At 55.1% G+C, this 19,606-nt stretch overlaps 1 protein-coding gene across 17 annotated transcripts in view; it reads right to left on the bottom strand.

Moving 5' to 3' along the window:
- Positions 1-19,606, bottom strand: part of Myo18a (myosin XVIIIA) — a 100,997-nt gene that overhangs the window by 6,284 nt on the left and 75,107 nt on the right. For 11 of the 17 annotated variants that reach the window (XM_036197298.1, XM_036197299.1, XM_036197304.1 and 8 more), the window contains 20 exons: positions 18,044-18,172; positions 17,288-17,431; positions 16,859-16,948; positions 16,607-16,726; positions 16,303-16,414; positions 15,631-15,758; positions 15,225-15,379; positions 13,552-13,675; positions 13,262-13,462; positions 12,577-12,687; positions 11,983-12,087; positions 11,536-11,682; positions 10,897-11,010; positions 9,509-9,625; positions 9,128-9,211; positions 8,551-8,688; positions 6,064-6,249; positions 5,545-5,684; positions 4,768-4,812; positions 1,140-1,262 (listed from right to left, as the gene is read on the bottom strand). In XM_036197298.1, coding sequence (XP_036053191.1) covers positions 1,140-1,262; positions 4,768-4,812; positions 5,545-5,684; positions 6,064-6,249; positions 8,551-8,688; positions 9,128-9,211; positions 9,509-9,625; positions 10,897-11,010; positions 11,536-11,682; positions 11,983-12,087; positions 12,577-12,687; positions 13,262-13,462; positions 13,552-13,675; positions 15,225-15,379; positions 15,631-15,758; positions 16,303-16,414; positions 16,607-16,726; positions 16,859-16,948; positions 17,288-17,431; positions 18,044-18,172 — 2,513 coding nt within the window. The remainder of the gene's footprint in view (positions 1-1,139; positions 1,263-4,767; positions 4,813-5,544; positions 5,685-6,063; positions 6,250-8,550; positions 8,689-9,127; positions 9,212-9,508; positions 9,626-10,896; positions 11,011-11,535; positions 11,683-11,982; positions 12,088-12,576; positions 12,688-13,261; positions 13,463-13,551; positions 13,676-15,224; positions 15,380-15,630; positions 15,759-16,302; positions 16,415-16,606; positions 16,727-16,858; positions 16,949-17,287; positions 17,432-18,043; positions 18,173-19,606) is intronic. The other 6 variants (XM_036197300.1, XM_036197301.1, XM_036197315.1 and 3 more) reach the window with 1 other exon arrangement.

The following is a 19,606-nucleotide window of genomic DNA, read 5'->3' as shown; positions in this document are numbered from 1 at the left end:
CTGCTGAGAGCCGTCCTGAGTGGGACCGGAAGCCCAAGAGGAGAGACCCAGAGTGGATAAATGACAGGGGGGGGGGGCGGGGAGAGAGAGAGAGAGAGAGAGAGAGAGAGAGAGAGAGGCATTAACAAAAATAAGGACACAGTGGGAGGGAGGAAGGAGGAGAAAACCCGCACAGCCCTGGCAAAGCGGTGGCAAGAGCATCCGAGGAAATGAAGCAAAATAATTTGCGTCAGTGAAAATAGCTTCATGGAGAATGTCATGTAAATTAGACTATTGTTCTATTTCATCACTTTTCCCCCTCTAAAACGTTTAGTTCAATTTATTTCATTGTCAACTACCTGGAGCCCTGTGCCACACTGTGGTGAACGGCAGCGGGCGGGGAAGGCGGCATTATCTGCAATAACAAAATGTTGTTTGGCCGAATAAATTAAACCAATTACAGGGGGCCGCTGGGTGCTAGTGGTGAGGGGCTGGACTTGGGGGAAGGAGCCTGGGGGGGTTGGAAAAGAAAGAGAGAGATTCTTTTTTTTCTATTCAGCCTGCCTACAGTCTCCGGAGAGGTGGGGAAGGGGTGCAGGGAGCTCTGTGTAAGAAGGGGTGCAGGGAGTAGGCCATAACTGGCCAGCGACGGATGCAAAAATGGGAGCTCTGGCTTCTCCAAGCGGCTGTCTGTGTGATCGGAAGACTACGGTTGGCTGGAGAGCAGGGGAGCAAGCCCCCAGATCAGCAGGCAGGTCTGGAGGGGTGGGCAATGAAAAGCACAGGGCCGCAGAGAGCAAGAGGAGGCGGCGGAAACGCAGCTCTGGGAACCGGAGCCTTTACGTTACTGCTCTATGGAGGACAGGACAGCGGTCCAGAGCCACTGGGGCCGCCCTGTGCGGGGCTCCAGGACCCACAGTCCCCAGTGCCCTACCCAAGTCTTGACTTCAAGGCACCAACGGTTAGATGGTTGCTATACAAGAGCTCACACCCAACCAGGGAACCGTTACCTGGCTAAGCAGCTGGCCTTCTGTGTTCTTTCCACAGGCCAGAAGAGTGTACACATGGCCTGAGGGAGGCACCCTTGGTACCAAGACACTGCCCACCCATGACCGGTGTCTGAGATGGCTTCTCCTCCTTGCCTGAGGCCAAGTACTCACCTGGAACTCTTCAAGCTGCCATCATTAGAAGCTGCCTTGGAAGGGCCCTTGTTCTTTGACAGCCAAGACTTGACCCCGTCAACCCGGTCCTCCAGCTCTGAGTCCACATCGGAGTCCCCCTCACTGTGGGGGTAAGGAGCGAAGAGGTAGGCAAGGCCAGACAGCCGAGGACCGCTAGCTGGCCGACCGCTAGCTGGCCCGGAGGAAAGCAAGAAGGGAGGAGGGCGCACCTTGTGGGGGATGGAATGCAGATGGCATGCGCATCAGTGAGTCAGGGAAGACAGAAAGGTTAGAGTGAGCACGTCAACCCATGAGGTGCCCATCCCGTCCAAGTCCAGTCCCTCAGCAGACCACACTGTGTGACAGACAGCCACTAAGAAGATCCTGGGAAGTGTGGAGGTACCACCCGTTCCTCCAGGTATGAGTGACAGGCTAGTCAGCTGGCCGACCAGATAAGCATGGCAGGTGGGCCAGCTACTTCGCAATTCTAGCCTAATGGCGCTTGGTTAAAGAGAAGTCTTAGTTAGGGCTGACAAGATGATTCAGTGAGTAACAGCACTCACCACCAAGCCTGAGTTCAATCCCTGGAGGCCATATGCTGTAGCACACCTATATCTACATACATACATATATCCACACAAATATGTGTGTATTGCTGGGCAGCGGTGGCACACACTTTTAATCCCAGCACTCGGGAGGCAGAAGCAGGTGGATCTCTGTGAGTTCAAGACCAGCCTGGTCTACAGAGTGACTTCCAGGACAGCCAGGGCTACACGGAGAAACCCTATCTGGAAAGCCAAACAAATAGGTGTGTATGTGTGTGGTGTGTGTGTGTGTGTGTGTGTGTGTGTGTGTGTGTGTGTGTTTTCCTGGGCCCTTCAGCTTCCCCTTGAGGCCTATGTTGCTATTTTTTGTTGAGATGCCTCACACTGTGACTATGATTATTACTACCATCTTCTACGTCTTCATTATAAAAGCAGGGCTGCCAGTCGTACACAGGACAGAAGACAGGACCTTCACATGACTTGAGCTAACTTGAGCCTGAAGGTCTCTTTAGCTGCTAACAATACAAACCGAAGTTAATGAAGCACCAGCCACATCCTAGACCAGCTTGTGGTGTCCCTGGCTTTCAGAAACAGGGAAAGAAAGGGGAGAGGAGCCGCACCTTCCTCAGGGCCTGGTGGTGCCTTCGGGATCTGGGCAGCTCCAGAAAGCCCAGTGGGCTCAGAGAGTCTCCAGGCAGGGCTTTGACTCTCTGGGCTCCTCATCCCTCCCCCAGGCAGACTCCAGCCCCTGCTCCCCACTGCTACTGCTGGACAGGCTGACCCCAGGACCTGCGAGAAAGCCTCAGAGTCTATTCTGAGGCTAGATGCATGATGACCCCTCCGGAAGCAGTGGGGCATAGAGATGGTTTCTCAGTGCAAATGCTTTGCAAATTCTGCAAAATGTCTGCTCTCTAAGATCCCCTGCTACGGATAGGCTGAGATTTCTCCTTGATATAAATTTCCTTTTGTCTCTGTCAACAGGAGTGGCCTGGTCCTGAATTATGTTCTTGAATAAATAGCCACACAGGCACATACATGTATACTTGCAGGCATGCGCGCACACACACACACACACACACACACACACACACACACACACACACATCAGAGGAAACCAAAGATCTGGGGACCATGAGAGAGCCTGGCATATGGGGAAGGGGAACAAAGAGGCATATTTTACAGGCTTCCATCAAATACAGAATTATAACAGAGACAAGGTCTGCCGATGCCCGGGGTAAACAGGAGTTTAGCAGGCGGCCCCCAAACCACTAATGCAAGCTCTGTGCCCATCTGAGCCTGGCAGATTTACTGTGGTGCACGGGTCCCATGGAACGCCAGTACCACCTGATTTATACACCCGTGCAAAACCCCTTCCTCTATAGCTTCAGAGCCTGTAATTTATCACCGCCGTTCATAACCATATTGATTGCCTTTAGAAAGGAGGTGCTGTATGCATCGCAAAATCTATGTCTACATGTTAAAAGTGTTTCTGTATAAATCTCCCTTAATACTGCACTGTTTACTGCTTTCATTAAGGTTATGGCAATAACAACTGTATCTCTAAGTAAATCGAAACATTATTTTTCTGCCCGCCTTAGCATGCTCGTTCGATAACTTGGAGCTGCTGAGGAAGGAGGCCCTCTGCCATCAGTGGAGTCTGCTTAGAATTGCACGTTTTCATGCACCTGCTTCGAGTGCAGTGTGTGTGTGTGTGTGTGTGTGTGTGTGTGTGTGTGTGTGTGTGTGTGTTGAGTCTGTGTGTGCCCAACTATGATTCAGAATATGATCCTCAGTGCACATTTTATCAGCCCTCGGAGCTCCTTCTGCCCAAGGATGGCAGGATGGAACACACCGGGGACAGATTGAGGCCCAGAATATGAATTTCCTTCCTTACATTCAGAGCAGTCAGTGGGCTAAGAAGCTGGCCGGCCTGCCCTCACCTTCCTTTTAGTTCCAAGAATCCAGACACTGTTCAGGTTCTCTTCCTTAAATAATCAGGCCCGTAAACAAACTCCAGGGGCAGGCAGGCTCAGGGGGCAGTTGAAATTTTAAATGGTCGGAATTAAACCTCGCGTCAAATACAATTTATGTCCGGGCTCATGTGCTATTAGTTAACTGGGAGCCGAATCACGGGGGAACAAACAAACGGAGGCAGAACGGCAGGGGATATTAATTGTGTGTGACAACCGGGCTCCAGCGGCCCTCTATCACTGTTACACACTATTACATTTATCATTAGCTCTCCCGGACTCCTTTGCCCAGCCGCCAGCCCATCCTGGCCAGGGGAGGAGGCCTGCCAGGCAGGAAATTCAGTCCTATGCTGAAAAAAAAAAAAACCTCCAAAGCAGCCCTGCCGAACTCGACAGAGGATCAGCAAATCCGCACCACTTTCCAGCTCCCCCACCCCGCTGGAAAGAGAAAACAGAGAAGGGCAGATGTTCTAGGCCTCCTACCACCTGACAGACATACCAACACAGATAGGTTCCTCCTCCCGCCCCCAGGAGCACCACCACTGCCCGAGGTGCCCCAGGGAGCAAAGTAAACACAGCCGGCTGCCTCCTTCTCCTGCCACAGCAGAGCTGCCCAACATTACCTGCCTGAATGCTTTCTCCATACAAGCAGCTGTGAGATGCCCCTCACCTTCAACCCTCATCTGCCTAAGGAAGGTGACAGGCCTTAAACACACAACAGACCTATTTCTTGCAGGCTGCTTGGCTTCCAAGAGCCCAAGTGTATCCTGAACACTGGACCCCTAAAGAGACAGGCCAGGGTGGTGGCCACACTTGGTTCCTAGAGAGGGGAGGCTGAGGCTTAGTCAGGCAGATGGAGCCAGATGGAGCCTCATCCTGGCTACTGGGGCTATGAGGGTCAGTCTGGCCTTCTAGGAACACACTTCACAGCCAGCCAGTTCTTCCATTCCAGCCTAAGGACAGTCAGTGGGTGTTAGCATTAGAGACCAGCTAGAGAGAGTGTGAAGCTGTGTCTGCGTGCCGCATGCAGCAGGGGCCCGGCAGGAAGCCCTGTGTTAGGGATGGTTAGTCACCCATGGGGAGAGGCAAAGAGCACATGACTCTGGTCCTCACAGTTTATTCTTTCTTTTCTGATATTTTGTCACCATGTCCTGCAAACTGGAAACAGAAAGAAAATGGTGGGCAAAGGGGCCAGAAGAAGCAGATGGGTCGGGGGGAATCAACAGACAAATTGAGGAGTACCCTCATCCATACTTCTTTCTTCAGTAAATGACAGCTCTGGCCAGCTGAGATCAGGCAGAAGTGAGTAACACAATCCTCAGAACCATGCCTGATCCACTGCCAGCACTCATCCCAAAGGAGCAAGCTTCCTGGGCTGCCTTGCCCTGCTTGCCCTGCCCATATGATGGGACATGACCCAGAGGCAGCAAGTGGGGGATCTCCAGGATCTACCTAGGTCCCAGCCCCACACCCACACTGCTGGTCCTCTGGATTTGTGACTTTCTCCTCAGCCTAGGACTACAAATCTCTTTCCTTCTCCAAAACCATTCCCTGGGTAGGTTTTATGGGGGAAAATCTCTAGCATGGTAGCGAGGCACCACTACCCTTAAATCTCTGCTCTCCCTGGAGTGGAGCAGACGCCGCCATCGGAAGTGCAGCTAAACTGGGGGATAACTCATGGGGAGCAGGCAGTGCCAGAGGCTTTGGAAGGCCTGGGAAGGAGGGAGGACGGGAGAGCTCCTCCTAACTCCTGGCACCCTCAGCCTCTCCCAGCTGGGTCTAGCACTGGGAGGGTGATTTGGTAGCTTAGCTCTGGGATGACCCACCACGGCTGCAGCTGCCACCTAGGGCTTTTGTCCCACCTGAGACACCAGAGGCGCTACCTCTTACCTGTTGATAAGGTCCTCATCCTCATTGCTCTCCATCTCATCCTCAATGGCGGCTTGCAAGTCCCCAATGCGCTTGAACGCCAGCTTTAGGTCAGCTTGCAGGCTTTGGTTAGCGGCTTCCAGGCTCTCCAGGTCCATTTCCTAGGAGGAGGGGGTCTAGTGTACAGGAGGGCCACACTGTCCCCTAGCATCTCTGAAGGAGCCTGTAGCAAGTTACCTGCTGCCAGACAGGAGCTACCTGGTGCTACTTGAAGCCTCCAAAGGCTTCTCTAGTCAAGGGCTACAAGGCTGGCCGGGTGGGGGCTTCACCCGATGGAGACTTCTGAGGCCACCCCTGACTCTCTTGCCTGTCCTCGGGACTGAACTGTCCCCCACCCAAACCCAGGGAGAGGTGAGTGTATACAGAACAGGACTTGGGGACTGAAATGCCCCCCACAGCCCAGGGTGAGGTGGGCATGTACTTAGCAGGACCTGGGGGTGGGGGGCTCCAGCTTGGGACCCATGAGGAGCAGGACATTACCAGCTCATGCTTCTTGCGGCTGGCCTCGGCTTCTTTCCTGGCAAGCTCGCTCATCTCTTCCTTGGTGTCACGGAGCTGTCTCTGGAGTCTCTTGTTCTGTTCCTTCTCACGGTTCTCAGCTGCAGCGCGCTGGTCCCGTTCCTCAGTCAGCTTCTCCATGTTTTCCTTGAGCCGATTGGCCAGGCTCTAGGGGAACAGGTTGAGAAGAAAGACCAGTGGATAGGCTGTCAGCCAGGCAGAGGGGCTGTTGGCAGGAAATCTGGCCAAGCGCTCTGGTCCCACTGCTTACTTAGTTATGGCTAAGAGATGCAGAGATGGCGGAGCTCACTCTTAACTCCTCCCCACACGTGTAAACTAGAAGTTACTACAGTAATACAGCCTTAGGTGGTATCCATCTTGTCCTTTGAGACATGGTCTCTTATTGAGACCTAGAGCTCACCAATTAGGCTGTCTGTCTGTCTGTACAGCAAACCCTGGTGATCCAGTGCTGGGATTATAACCAAGGGCACTACACTTGGCTTTTTTCCCTTTATTTTATTTTTTAAATTTATTTTTACTTTATGTGCATTTGGGTTTTGCCTGCATGTATGTTTGTGTGAGGGTGTTGGATCCCTTGGAACTGGAATTAAAGGCAGTTATGAACTGCCATGTGGATACTGGGAATTGAACTCGGACCCTCTGGAAGAACAACCAGTGCTCTTAACCACTGAGCCATCTCTCCAGCTCCCTACACTTGGCTTTTTATGTAGGTGCTGAGTGAACTCAGGTCCTCAGCTGTGCAGGTTAAACACTTTACCAACTGATCTGCCCACTTAGATCTTCGCTGTCTGTCAAAGGGGAAGGTGACACCTGTATCGGGGTCTTTGTAGGACTAGGGAAGGTAGTAATGAGAAGATGATTTAGAAGAAGGGTTGTGACCGTTCTCATTACTGCAGAGACTTGGGCAGGCTCTGGGCAGAGGCTGGCCTGTCATATAAGTGTCTCCACGGTCATCAGGGAATTTTCGGAGATGTTGAACTCAGAAGGTGCAGCCAGTGTTCAGAGGTGACTGGCTGCATTGTGAGGGCCTGATTAAGAGACCCACCCAGAGCTATCTCTCTGGACCTCATGAATCTGTCTCCTTCAGAAAGACGAACATGTCTTCCCTGCCAGGCAGAAGGGTCCTAGGCAGGAAATGATTTGGAGGGGAAGGAGTGTGAGGGAGGACTGAATCAGTGTCCAGTCCGGTTCTACCCCTGACTACCTACCACCGCCCCGCCCCAGCCTGGTGTGTAAAATGACAGGCGCAGGATACAGGGGCACTCGGGATGAGTCTGAACCACAATTCCTTTCTGGGTAGAAGGGAATCTGAGGGAAGGGATCCCAGCCTGAGATAAAAGTAAGGCGACGAGTGCGGAGGGTGGAGCCGTCACCAACCATCAGTGGCGTCTTCTGCCCCTAGCAGCCACATGAACCCTCTCCAGTGTGTGATATGGGGACTGAAATGTGACCCACTGCCCTGAGGTCCTGGGGGCAGACAATAAGCTACTAAGTTCCCTGTAGCTCTGCCTGGTTTTCCATGTTGGGAGTTTGTCCACACTCCTCTCCTATGTCCAGGCGGGTAATGCCCTTGACTGCCCACCTGTGTCCACCTCTCTCCTACTCTCCTTCTCTGCTGATGGGGGGCTGACGGGAAGGGGCAACAGAGAAGCTCCTTATCCACCACAATGAACACGTTCCCGGGCAGGCCTGATGATGTTTGGACAGACGTCCATAAGCTCAGGAGAGCTTCAATACCAGGCTCCACGTCAACACTCAGACTTGGTTCTGATGCCTCTCTTTACACTGGGAGGGCTGGAGCATGCCGGTTACAGGAGACCAGAGAGGAAGGGGCCGGGGTGGAGGGCGGAGAGGCCACTATGGGGAAGGAGGGATCAAAGCATGATGAAAAGAGGCCAACCAATAGAGGGGGGAGGGCTAAAAGCAAGGGGGGGGTTGAGGAAAGAAATGAAGACACAGGAAGAGAGTAAGAAAGACAGCAACAGAGGGGAACGAAAGGAGGAGAGCAGAGCCAGACAGGGTGGCAAGAGCGAGGGAAGGGGGGACGTAAAAAGGAAGAGGAGGAGAGAGCCACGAGAACAGACTTCAGCCCTGGGAGCCGTGGCGCCATCCGCTGCATATTTATGACCCTCCCGGAGAGTGAGTGAGGGGGGCGGGGGAGGGGGCTCGTGGCAGAGGAAAATATGAAGACCAAAAGCCAAGCTGCTCTGGTCCCTTGGCAGAAAGCGGGCACGGATAAAGAATGTAAAATAGGCAGGCTCTGCGGGGGCCCCCGAGAGCAGGCCGGGCAGGCGGGAGGGGAGCTCCCACCCTGTCAGCTGGCCTGGCAGCTTGGCAGAGGACTCTGAGGAGTGTCCCTGGCTTGCACGGCCCTTCAGAGCATGCGTGGCTCCAGCCACTAGGGCAGCTTGGCTTGGCTTGCAGTGAAGCGAGCGAGGCTGAACCCACCTCCAGACGCTTCACTTGGGTCTTCTCGAACTCCAGGCGTGTTTCCAGCTCCCTGATCTTCGCCTCCTGCCTGCTGACGAGGGACTTGTCCACCATGGACTGCTCCAGGAACTCCACCTGGCTCTGCAGGGCTTGTAGCTGGGGGTGGAGGGAGTGAGAGAAGAATTTGAGTCCACAATGAATCCAGAAGCAGGAGGGCAGTGGCCAGTCTGGGATAGGAGACGTCACCATGGTGACTAGAAGGCTGAGGGAGGGAGATACACGAGGAGGATGAGGAGCCCCACCCCCGGCCCCAGCAAAGGCATCCCCACCCGCCCCTGCACTTGGCACTGATACTGCCCTTCTGAGAGGAAGGGAGGGGGCGAAGGACCAGAGAGGGAATAAAAATGTGAAACGAGGCAGCTGAAGCCAAAACATCTACCATGGTGATGTGGCTTCAAGCCTGCGTCTTCCTGCCAGCCCACACTGCTCTGTGACTTACTGATGGCAGAGAGAAACACCCTCCATACTAGAAGACCAAGGCTTCAGCCCCAGTGATCCCTGAACTCTCACTCCCAAGGGAAGCCGGGGTACCCACCTTCTCCTGCAGCTCTTGCTTCTCCTTGTTGGATTCTTCTAGCTGAGCCTGGAGGTCATTCATCTGTGCCATGTCCCGGGAGGCCTGGGGAAGGAGGGGAAGAATGGGGAAAATGTCCCCCAAACAGAAACTCTGCCCCTATCCATCGAGGGCCAGGGCACCTAGACTCACAGCGATGTCTCTCCAAGTAAGTGTCTAGAGCCCTTAATCCAGCACTTGGGAGGCAGCGGCAGATGGATCTCTGTGAGTTCAAGGGCAGCCTGATCTACAGAGTGAATTCCAGGACAGCCTGGGCTTCATAGCTCCAAAAGGAGGTGTCTAGCTAGGGATCTACGAGGTGGTCCCAGGATGGTAACTATGATGTCATTCCTGGAGGGGTACCTGGGCCACAGCTGCCTTGTGCTTCTTCATCAGCTCATTCATGTCCTCCTGATCCTCTTCCAGCCGGTTCTGGATCTCATTTTTCTCGCGCTGAAGGCGACTCAGCTGCTCCTCCAACTGGACAGAGGCAGGGGTAGATCAGAGGGCATCAGGCCTGTGTCTTCAGGTCCTGGGATGGCAAGTCCAAACCTGTCCCACCCTATGCCACCTCTCCTACTGGGGGTGATAGTAGGGTAGGGACATGATGGTTTGTTGGAGTGGGTTCCAGAACCAGTGAAGCTCTCTGATGGGTTCTGGGCAGGGAGGTGAGGGACAGAGCAGCACACCCTGGGCTTCTAGGTGCTAAGTGATAGCTGCTTACTGGCAGCTCTGTCAAGGCTAATGAGAAGATAGAAATTCTGTCCACAACGAATGATCCAGCATCCTGGTACATCAGCCTGACCATCAGCCTGACCAGCATGCACTCTGCCCACATCAGGCCTCAGGGAAGGTCCTTTCAAGCTGGTGACATCCCCTAGGGATGGTCTACTCTTGGGTCATCCAGCTCTCCCAGCCTTGGGAAAGGGGAAGAGACAGGTATCAGCAGCTTCAGGAAATGAATGAATCTATTAGCCTGTAATTCCAAACCAAAATGACTGCGTCGGAGCCTTCTCTGCCCCATCCATCTTGTTACTGGGCTGTGGGGAGCTGGGGAGCCTCCGCCAAGAAATTTATTAACTCAGATTTAAATAAAATGGTAATTTTATAACAGCCTTTTTTAACACAATTAAGGAATTTGGATTACTCACCTGGAAACTGCTGAAGAGCAAAAATGTCACAAGATAAATCAAGCCTGTGAGATTGGCATCTCTCAGCAGAAGGGTGACTAGCTAGGGGCCTTGAAGCCACACTCAGCCTCCTCCCCTGCCCCATTCCTGGCCTGAGGAGGTACAGGTGGTGGCCACCTCCCAGGAGTGGATACTCAGCCAGTGGATGGGCCAGTGGGAGAGGTGGGGAATTAAAAGGAAGGCATTAAATAAAAGCTCTAATTAGCCGCCGCCTGGGCTTGTCAGTGGCTGGGCAGGGGGAGGGGAAGGAAGCCTAGCCATCCTATCCTCTCATCGGTGCTTGTGCTAATCTCCAGGCACCTGTTTACATCCCTCAGCCACATTAGCTGCCTTTATTTATGGTTCCAGGGCCTGCGGCCAAGCTCCCAGAGGCAGGTGGTTAAACAGGGAGATGTGCACCCAAGCTGGTTCCCTCTTCTGCCAGCCTCCCCTCCAATACTGCTCTGAGTGGGTGGGGGGAGCAGAGGACAGAGATGGGGGATACTCTGTCCTGCAGAAATCCCTGCCATGGTCCCCAGCCCTGCCCTGTGCGCTGGCCGTCCGGCCGTCGCCGCCCCTCACCGCTGTCTTGGATTTGACGATGTCGTCAATCTGCACGTGCAGATCTTCCATCTCCACCTCCATTGCTTTCCGAGCTTTGACAGCTGCTGCGCAGGTGAACTCCGACTCTTCCAGCTGGACACAGAGCCACCCCCACCCAGGGACAGACGTCAGCCATGCTCTGGGGCACAGGGGCTGCCGTGCAGGGCACTGGCTCACAGGGAGAAGGGGCCCAGGCACTCTCCCTGTCCTCCCCTGCCACCTCCTCCCCCTTCTCGCCCCGCCTCTTTCTTCTCTCCTCCAGTGTGCACACTGCATCCACATCACCCTAGGGCTTGGCAGTCATGCTGCAGGCCAAACACAGACCCTGGGGAATCTGGCTGCTATGGGTGGCTTCCTCCCCACATTCCAGCCATCTTCCTTTTCAAGGACTGAAGAGTAGTGGAGAAGAGGGTTAGGGGTTTAGCTCAGCGGTAGAGTGCTTGCCTAGCAAGCGCAAGGCCCTGGGTTCGGTCCTCAGCGCGCGCGCGCGCGCGCGCACACACACACACACACACACACACACACACACACACACACACAAAGAGTGGTGGGGAAGACAACTAAACAAAGGAGCCTCCTGGCTGCCCCCGAACCAGTAGCTGCAACTGAGCACAGTACCTGGTTCTTCAGCTGGGCAATCTCCCGCTTGCTGGGGGCGTTGTTCTTTAAGTGGTCCAGCATGATCTGGGCATCTGCCAGCAGCGCCTTGGTGCGCTTCAGGTCTTTCCGTAACCGCTTCTCTGATTCAAAGTCCCTCTGGTTCACCTGGGAGAGGGGGGACCAACCAGGAAGACACTGAGCTCCACCAGGGAACCCCTTGAGTCCTTCCCAAGCTGACTGCTAATCTTGCCCACCCTCACACTCTCCAAAATGAGCAAGGATGCTCTCCTGGGCATGTCGGGATCATGCTGGCTAATGGGAAAGGCCTGAGTGATGGATGATGCCCTCATCGACCCCTGTGATATGGTACCTGCTGCAGAGCACCACCCCGTGCCCAGCTTTCTGTCCTCCAGAGCCCAGTCCTAGGCGGGTGGAGCAGGGAGCTGTAGGGGTCCCCGCGCATACCTGGTCACTGAGTGTGGAGAGCTTGTTCTCCAGCTCCCGCTTCTCCCGCAGCGCCTTTTGCTTGTCTTCATACTCCTCCTCAAGCTGGACTTCCATCTGCTTTAGCTGCGGGGTCACGGGGACAGGGGCTCGCTGTCCTTTGTGTGCAGGGGCAATCGTCCCTTCCCATGCTGAGTGCCCCAACCCAGAACAATGGGGCAGGACAGTGTGGGGGACCCAAAGAGCACTGAGTGCTGGAGGGGACAGAAGGCCACCAGCAGCCACAACAGCCACAGGAGACTTCATAGAGTGAGGAGGGTGGGGACCCGTCCAGCTAGGCTGGCTGACCTAGCTGGTGGCCCCAGTAGTGCATACACAGGTAGGGCTGCTACTTGACACAGCGGGCGAGCAGCTATGGTTTTTTAAGGGCCCAAGCTTTTCTAAAGGCTGAAAGGCACAACCCAGACCAGGCCTGAGTCCTAAGGGGGGAAATGCTGGTCCAGACCAGCAGGAGAATACAGAGGATAACGTAGAAAACCCCTCACGTCGAAGCAGCAACAAAGAACAGGTCCTTACACCAGCCCAGGAAGAGCCCGGATGGCCCCGATGCCATACCTTCTTCTGACATGACTGACGGGCCTCCTCCACCTCCTCATCCCGACTCTCCATCTCCTTGGCATGGGTCTGTCTCATCCTCTCCATCTCCATCTCCAGGCGCAGCTTGGCCTGCGGGTTGGGAGTCGGGACTGGGTTCCTTTCCCAACAAGGTCCTCCCCGAAGTGCGGCTCTCCCGTGTTCGGGAGCACAGGTTTGCTCCCCATCAGGGCTCTCTTTGCCTGCCCACTCTTTGCCCCTGGCAGACGGCTTCTCCAGAGCAGCTGGAGTGTGCCTCCTTCCTACACACCTGGCCAAGACTCAGGAAGAGGCTTGCTGCTGGAGATGCTCTGATGCTTTCCCCCCCTGGGCAGGTCCCCCTGAACTGACTCGGCTGTTTAGTCACATGCTCGGCTGGCTCCTGGCCTTCTGGCTGCATTATCTTCTCCTCGTTCTTTCCTCACTAGATCTTCCCAACCCAGACCTGCTTTTGTGAAAAATCTCCATGGCAACTTAACTATCTCCACATTGTGGCTGGCACCAACCAAATACTCACACAACATTTTATGAGTAGGTGAATGAGTGAATGAGAGAATGAATGAATGATGTGGACCTTTCCCTTTCCTGGTGGGTGCCCTGTGCTAATGGTGAGGGTGGCAATGCTTCCTGCTGCGCCTTGGCCCTCCCTTGGCCAACCCTCTGGTACCTGCTCCAGCATCTGTATGCTCCCCGCCTGTTCATCCAGCTCCTCTTCCTGATCCTTGACCTTGGCCTCCAAGTCCCGGAGCTGCTTCTTGACCTTGGCCAGAGACGCCTCATCCTTGGTCTCTTGAGAAGAAATGTCCTGGAGCTCGGCCTCCAAGGAGACGACCTTCTGGGTAAACCCTGCAATGTCCATGTCTTTTTCCTAGATCCAAAGGGAAGGTGAGGTTGGCACAGGGCTGTCCCCAGGCTGGGGGGCGGGGGGATGGAGAGGAAGAGGGTCAGCTCTGGTACCTCCAGCTGCTGCTTCAAGCTGAAAGCCTCAGCCAGGAGCATGTCCTTCTCCCGTTGAAGTTTCTCCCTCTGAAGCTTCTCCCGCTGGGTCTCCTCATGTGCCTGGGAAAGCTCACTGTCAAACCTGTGTGGGAGCATGGTGGCCTCATCAGAAAAGGACAAAGTCTAGGTCTCCAGCACCCAGCAAGTACCAGGAAGTGGGACCACAGATGGAGTAAGACACTAACAAGACACATACAGTTATCACTTGGGGCCCTGAAGACAAGAAATTGGAATTCAGGGCCTATAGGTCGGACAGACTGCTGAGGCACCTGAGGAACAGTGCACCGTCAAGCGGGCCTAAGAGGGTCGCACACACTGCTTCTGGGAAACAGGCAGACCAGACCTTGCCTCAGGAGACAAGTCTCTACATCCTCCAACAGATCAAAGTTTAAGGTGCCGGGGTGAAAGCAGGGTGGCATCAGAGTGAGTAGAAATGATGTTCTGTTTGTACAACTCACTCTTTGCTCAACTCAGCAACTGTAGATATAGTCGCCAGGCCTCTGGCATCTGCCTCCGGTCAGTACCACCCACCTCGGCAGCCCCAGAGTCACCACCAGGGCACCCCATGATGGGCTGGACAGCATTCCTACCAGAGGCAGTCCTCTACTAGCCAGCCTTCCTTTCCCGCCCAGTGACTCTAAATCCGGAGCAAATGGCTGGAATCCCTCCTGGCCCTTCCCTGCATAGCTAATCAGGTTCCTGGGGAAACTCCACAGCACCCCTCCCTATCCCACAGCAGAAAAAGAGGAAGAAAAGCCCGGCAGCCGAAACCTAATAAGTTGCCCAGCAGGGAGCACAGTAACATGGTAACTAGGCCAAGCTGGCACTGTTATGGGGGTGCTCATGAAGGAGGGGTTCCTGTTAAGAGTGCCATCTTTAGGTAAAAGGACAGCATACAGTGTAGGGTTAAAGAATGGGAGAAGTGGACATAAAAAACCCTCCCAGACCGCCTTGTTCTCCTCAGAGTAACAGGAAGCTGGTAGCAAGGAAGGTGACGGGGAGCTGGGGACACATAAGGTAACTCATTCCTGGGAGGAGCGGGGGATCTGTTCTGCCCTTCCCACTCTCGGGGTCATGGGGTGAGGTTGCCCTTCACAGAGGTAATCGGTACCTTTCCTGGAAGCTGGCAGAGGGGAAGCAGGCACTGTTCTGCTCCCTGGGGTACCCCACTGTTCCCAGGGTGTGTGGGCTCCTCATGCTGCTAATGAAGGCGGCGCCCCATTCCCATTCCCAAGCAGGGAAATTAATTTAGATTGGATTTTCTCCTGTGAGGGCGCCCCCCCTTCTGTCATTACCATAATGAGATGGAAGTGGCACGGGAGTTTAATGACATTAGTCAGGAGAGTGTGTTTGTGTGGTGCAGGCAAGGGAAAGCAAGTCAGGAGGGCCGGTGAGGGCACCAGGGGCGTGGGCGGGGACAGATGACAGGCACACTCTGAGTGGACACATGTGACTGGAGACCCCGATGGCCTTCCCAGGAGACCTGGTCCATGTCCTGGGAGATCAGAAGGGAACCCATTTCACGCACCACCCAGCACGAAGGGCCCGGAAGGGCCTTGCGGGCGAGGTTCTGGGCCACGGGCAGGTCCTGTGGCTCGAAGGCTCTGAGCGCACAAGGCCGGGCCACCCACCTCCTCTGCTTCTTCTCCAGCTCGTGGTTCCGGACCTGCTGGCCCTCCAGGTGCAGCTTGGTGTCCTGCAGCTCAGCCGCCAGGCGCTGGCATTTCTTCTTGAGCTGCTGCAGAGCCCGCTGACTCTCGTCGCTATCTGCTTGCAGGTCCCCAAGCTAGAGTTGGAGAAAGGGTGTGCGGTCAGCAGCCACCAGGAGCTCGGGGCTGGAGGACAAGCTCAGGGGCATCTTCAGAACCCAAGCGGTGCTACCCTAAGGGGAGTGGCTAGCTGTCCCTTCAGGACCGGCTAACACACCACTGTCCTGTTCCTCCCAGGGCCTGCCTGTCTCGCCTCTGCTTGCCAGGAGACCTGGCACTGAGCCCCAGCCCTCCCGACTACAGGCCTCGGGTCCCTGGCCAGCCTCACCCGCCTCTCCAGCTGCCTCCTGCTCTGCTGCTCCACCTCCATCTTGTCTTCCAACTCCTGCTGGAGCCGCTTCTTGGTAAAGTCCACCTCCCGCACAGCACGCTCATACTTCAGCCGCCACTCTCCGCCTGCAGACAGCGCCGCCATTGTTGAGGGTCCCCAGGAAGGGGCAGGGGACAGAAGGAGATGGGTAGGAAGGAGGAGCGGGTGGAGCCAGCCGGAGGGACTCACGAGTGTTTCTGAAATGATGGCTAGAAGGAACCACTATCAGGGGAGAGTCTAGAGAGGGTGACAGGGGACCTGTGCGATCTTCTCCCTGGAGGCCGCCAGGACCATGGCCCTGGTTGTCACCACAGAGGTTCAACCTGTTTATTTTCAGCACCTTGACATTGTGGTTTTGAGGTTTGTGTTTGTTTGGTTTTTGAGACAAGATCTCGTGTCTCCCCGGCTGTCCTTAAGTTTACTGTGTAATTGATGACCTTGAACTTCGGTCACCTGGGATTATAAGCATGTATCACCATGCCTGGTTTTAGCAACTCTACTTTCTCATCCATTTATGATATTTTAGCTCACAGAGGGGAGACAAGCCTGGACAGGGTGTGTGATTACCCAGGGATGGGCGTCAGGGCTTGCCATTCAGGCTTCCGCCTACCTTCTCTACATCAGACCCACCTGCGTCATCATCATCCACTTCCCCGTTGATCTCCGCTGCCCGAAGAAGCCTGGCTTCCATCACCTCCATTTCCATAACTTCCATTTGTTTCTTCAGTGCATCGTACTGGGTCTGAAGGGAGCAGCTTGTAAGCCTTGCAAGTCTTCCCCTTGCTTGTCCCTACCCAATACCCTGAACCACACGGGCCACACGCTTACCCCAGGGCAGACAGAGATGTCAAGCTAGTGGAGGAGGTGGGAGCGGCGTTGGGGAAGCAGAGTGCGGCAGTCGCTAGCCTGCTGCCTTCACCCTGGCAGCTCTCACCTGTAGTTCCTTCATTTCCTTCTCTGCTCGGAGCCTCTCGGCTGTCTCTGCGTCCAGCAGCTGGGAGGCGGACTCTCCTGTGTTCCGCTCATCAGTCAGCTCCGATGTCAGCTCTGAGATCTGGGGTTGGGGGGGGGGAGGGAGGGGTCACCAGTTGAAGTGCCTGCCTTTCTCAGCCAGAATGCCAGGGCTCATGGGCCAGGGCACTTCGGGACAGTGTGGCCGGTCCGTCTGGGGACTGGAGTCACTCACCCGGGTCTCCAGTCGGTCACTGTTGAGCCGAAGCTCATTCCGCTCTTTCTCCACCTTCTCAAGCTTGCTGCGCAGCTGCTGGATCTCTTCCTGTGGGGAGCGAAGAGACAAAGCGAGGCGCTATGAGGGGTGAAGACCCAAGGTCTGTCTCCTGAGGACTCAAGGGGAGAAACATCCCCAAGAGGAGAGGCTCCCAGGACCCTTGACCCCTAGACCCTCCTCCATAGGCAGCGGATGCTACAATTTTATCCTAAGACGCTAAGTAAGACCCATACAACACCCCAGAGGAACATCTGCTTGATGGGCATAGTTCAAAGACACCAGTTCTTTTGACTAATCCTAAGAGTGTCTTAATTCAAGACAAGCCAGCAAGACCCTTGTATACACAGAGTCCCTCCCAGGACCCAGCTGGCCCCGGAAGTCACGCACGTCTTTGTTGCGGATCTGTTCTTCTGATAGCTGGACTTGGATGAGGGGCCGCACAGTGGTGAACAGCTTCCACCAGGGCCAGTCCTTCACCCCTTTGTTCTTCTTGATGTTCTTCTGCACACAGCGAATGGCCAGGTCCTGGATCTGCAGTTGGGGTTACCACATGATGGACTTTCAGTTCCCTCAGCCAAGCCACGTCCCACTACCAGCACGGCCCCCGTATCAGCTGCCCAGGACCCTTCTCATGCCCACCCTGGCTCCCACACTGCCCTGCCCCTCAGAGGGTGGGCAGTCCTGGGAGCTGTGCAGGGGGCACCCTCGTCCCGCCATCATTAGGAATAATTTCATCTGCTTTAGCTGCTGCCTGATTATTTCCAGCACCCTGGCCTAGCTGTGCTATAAAACCTAATCTTGCTGAAACACAAGAGGCGGCCGCGCTGGCTGTTTTATGGACTTGCTAATAAGAAAAGGAGTCGCTGACACAGCTCCTTAATCTTCATAGAGCAGCCCATGAACCAGAGCCCACCTTTGCCTGGGCCCTGCTTCCCCTCCCACTCCCCGCCCCACTCCTGCAATACAGCCCCCCTGGCCAGGGCGCACATCCACGCTGCTGGGCACTCGAGCATGCTTCCCACTCTGGCCCGGGCACGGCGCTCTTGGGAGGTTCCCACCTCCTTCTCCCCGGCAGGTACCCTGTATGCCCTCCCCCTGGTACTCTGTGGTGCCATCTAGGCCGGGGTGTCCCTAGAGCAGCACCTTTCTCTTCTTGAAACGCTGGCGGGCGAGGTAGCCCCGGCACGCCGCTTGGAACAGGGTCAGGTGCCTGCTGGTTTGCTCATCTCTCTGCTCTTCCAGCTGTGCCAACGCGCCTGCCCGGAAGAACACCTGTCGGAGAAGCAGCCTGGTAAAAGCCGGAGACTGGGCTCGGGCAGCAAACAGAGACAAGATGAGGTGCCAGAGGGACAGGCAGCTGGCACAGGGAGCCGGCAGGCTAGGGAGTGTGGACCCTGGTTCAGGAAGAGCCTGAAAATCCACTTGCCCAAGAGTGGAAGGGGAGGGGCCCTAGCAGGGCTGCTGGGGAAGCGCCAGGCCCAGATGGAAGGAAGGCTCTGGGTCTGGAGGAGTGAGACGGTAAGTCCAACTTCAAAGAGAAAGGACAGCAGCCCAGGGGCAGAGAAGATCCCTGGGACAAAGAGGAACAGGAAGCATTCACTGGCCAGACAAGGAGGGGAGGCCCTTCAGCTACAGCCCTGTCACTGTCCCTATGCAGGATGCCAGGGCCCACTGCAGGGCCCAGCACAGCTCCGGCCACCTGGGATCAGGTGGAGAGTGAGAAGGTGTGTCCGGGTGTGAGGAAGTCTAAGGAGCTGCATGTGGGGGACTGGAGAGGGGGTGAGGCCCCCCGCCCTTCTACCCGCCTGCCTGCTCAGCTTCATTCCAGCCGCCTCCTCTTTTCAGGGCCCCACCCCACCCCCATGAAGAAGCTGGTGAGGTGGGCGTGAATCGGGCCCCAGCAAGGGACCTGTCATACAGGTTTGGGGGCTGGAAGACAGATGTGTGGGGAACCTGCTGGGCACCCTACACCCAGCTGTGCCTCTCATTCTTTGCTGCCCTGAGTGTAAGAGATGTGGAGCAGGGTGATGATGACTCTGGTATCCTTGAGAAGGCAAAAGGCCACAAGGTATATAGCCACCCTCACCTGGTACACAGAGTGCAGCACGCGCGCGCGCGCACACGCACACACACACACACACACACACACACACACACACACACACACACACACACATCTCCTTTTTAGGGCCAGTGAGATGGCTAGGCTGTCGAGCCTGACAATCTGAGTTTGATCCTCAAGATGCACATGGGAGGCAAGAACTGACTACCTCAGGTTATTCTAACCACCACTTGTGTACTGTGGCATGCACGCATCCATAAATAAACAAACTAGTAAATAAATAAACGTAATGTATCCTTAAAAAAACAGCCTAGAGAGATGGCACAGCCGTTAAGGCTCTTCAGGAAGACCTGAATTTGTTTCAAAGCACCTGTATCAGCATAATCACTGTAACTCCAGTTCCAGGGGATCTGACGCCCTCTTCTGGCCTCTGTGAGCACCTTTATACACATGGCATACACACATATGCGCAAACACATAGAAGCAACAAATCTTAAGAAAGAAAGAAAATGAAATGGGGAATCAAGAACACAGGTAATTTAGTCTTTGTAGGGGAAGGATACCAGGGTCTGCTTCAGGGAAGAAGTAGGGAAAGAGCCTAAACCTGATGAGAACATTGCATCTGGTGACTTCACAAAAGCCCC

Source organism: Onychomys torridus, chromosome 8 (genome assembly GCF_903995425.1).
Source record: "Onychomys torridus chromosome 8, mOncTor1.1, whole genome shotgun sequence".
Lineage (NCBI taxonomy): Eukaryota > Metazoa > Chordata > Mammalia > Rodentia > Cricetidae > Onychomys > Onychomys torridus.
The sequence above is the reverse complement of the archived record's forward strand: the minus strand, read 5'-3'. Positions and strand labels throughout refer to the sequence as shown.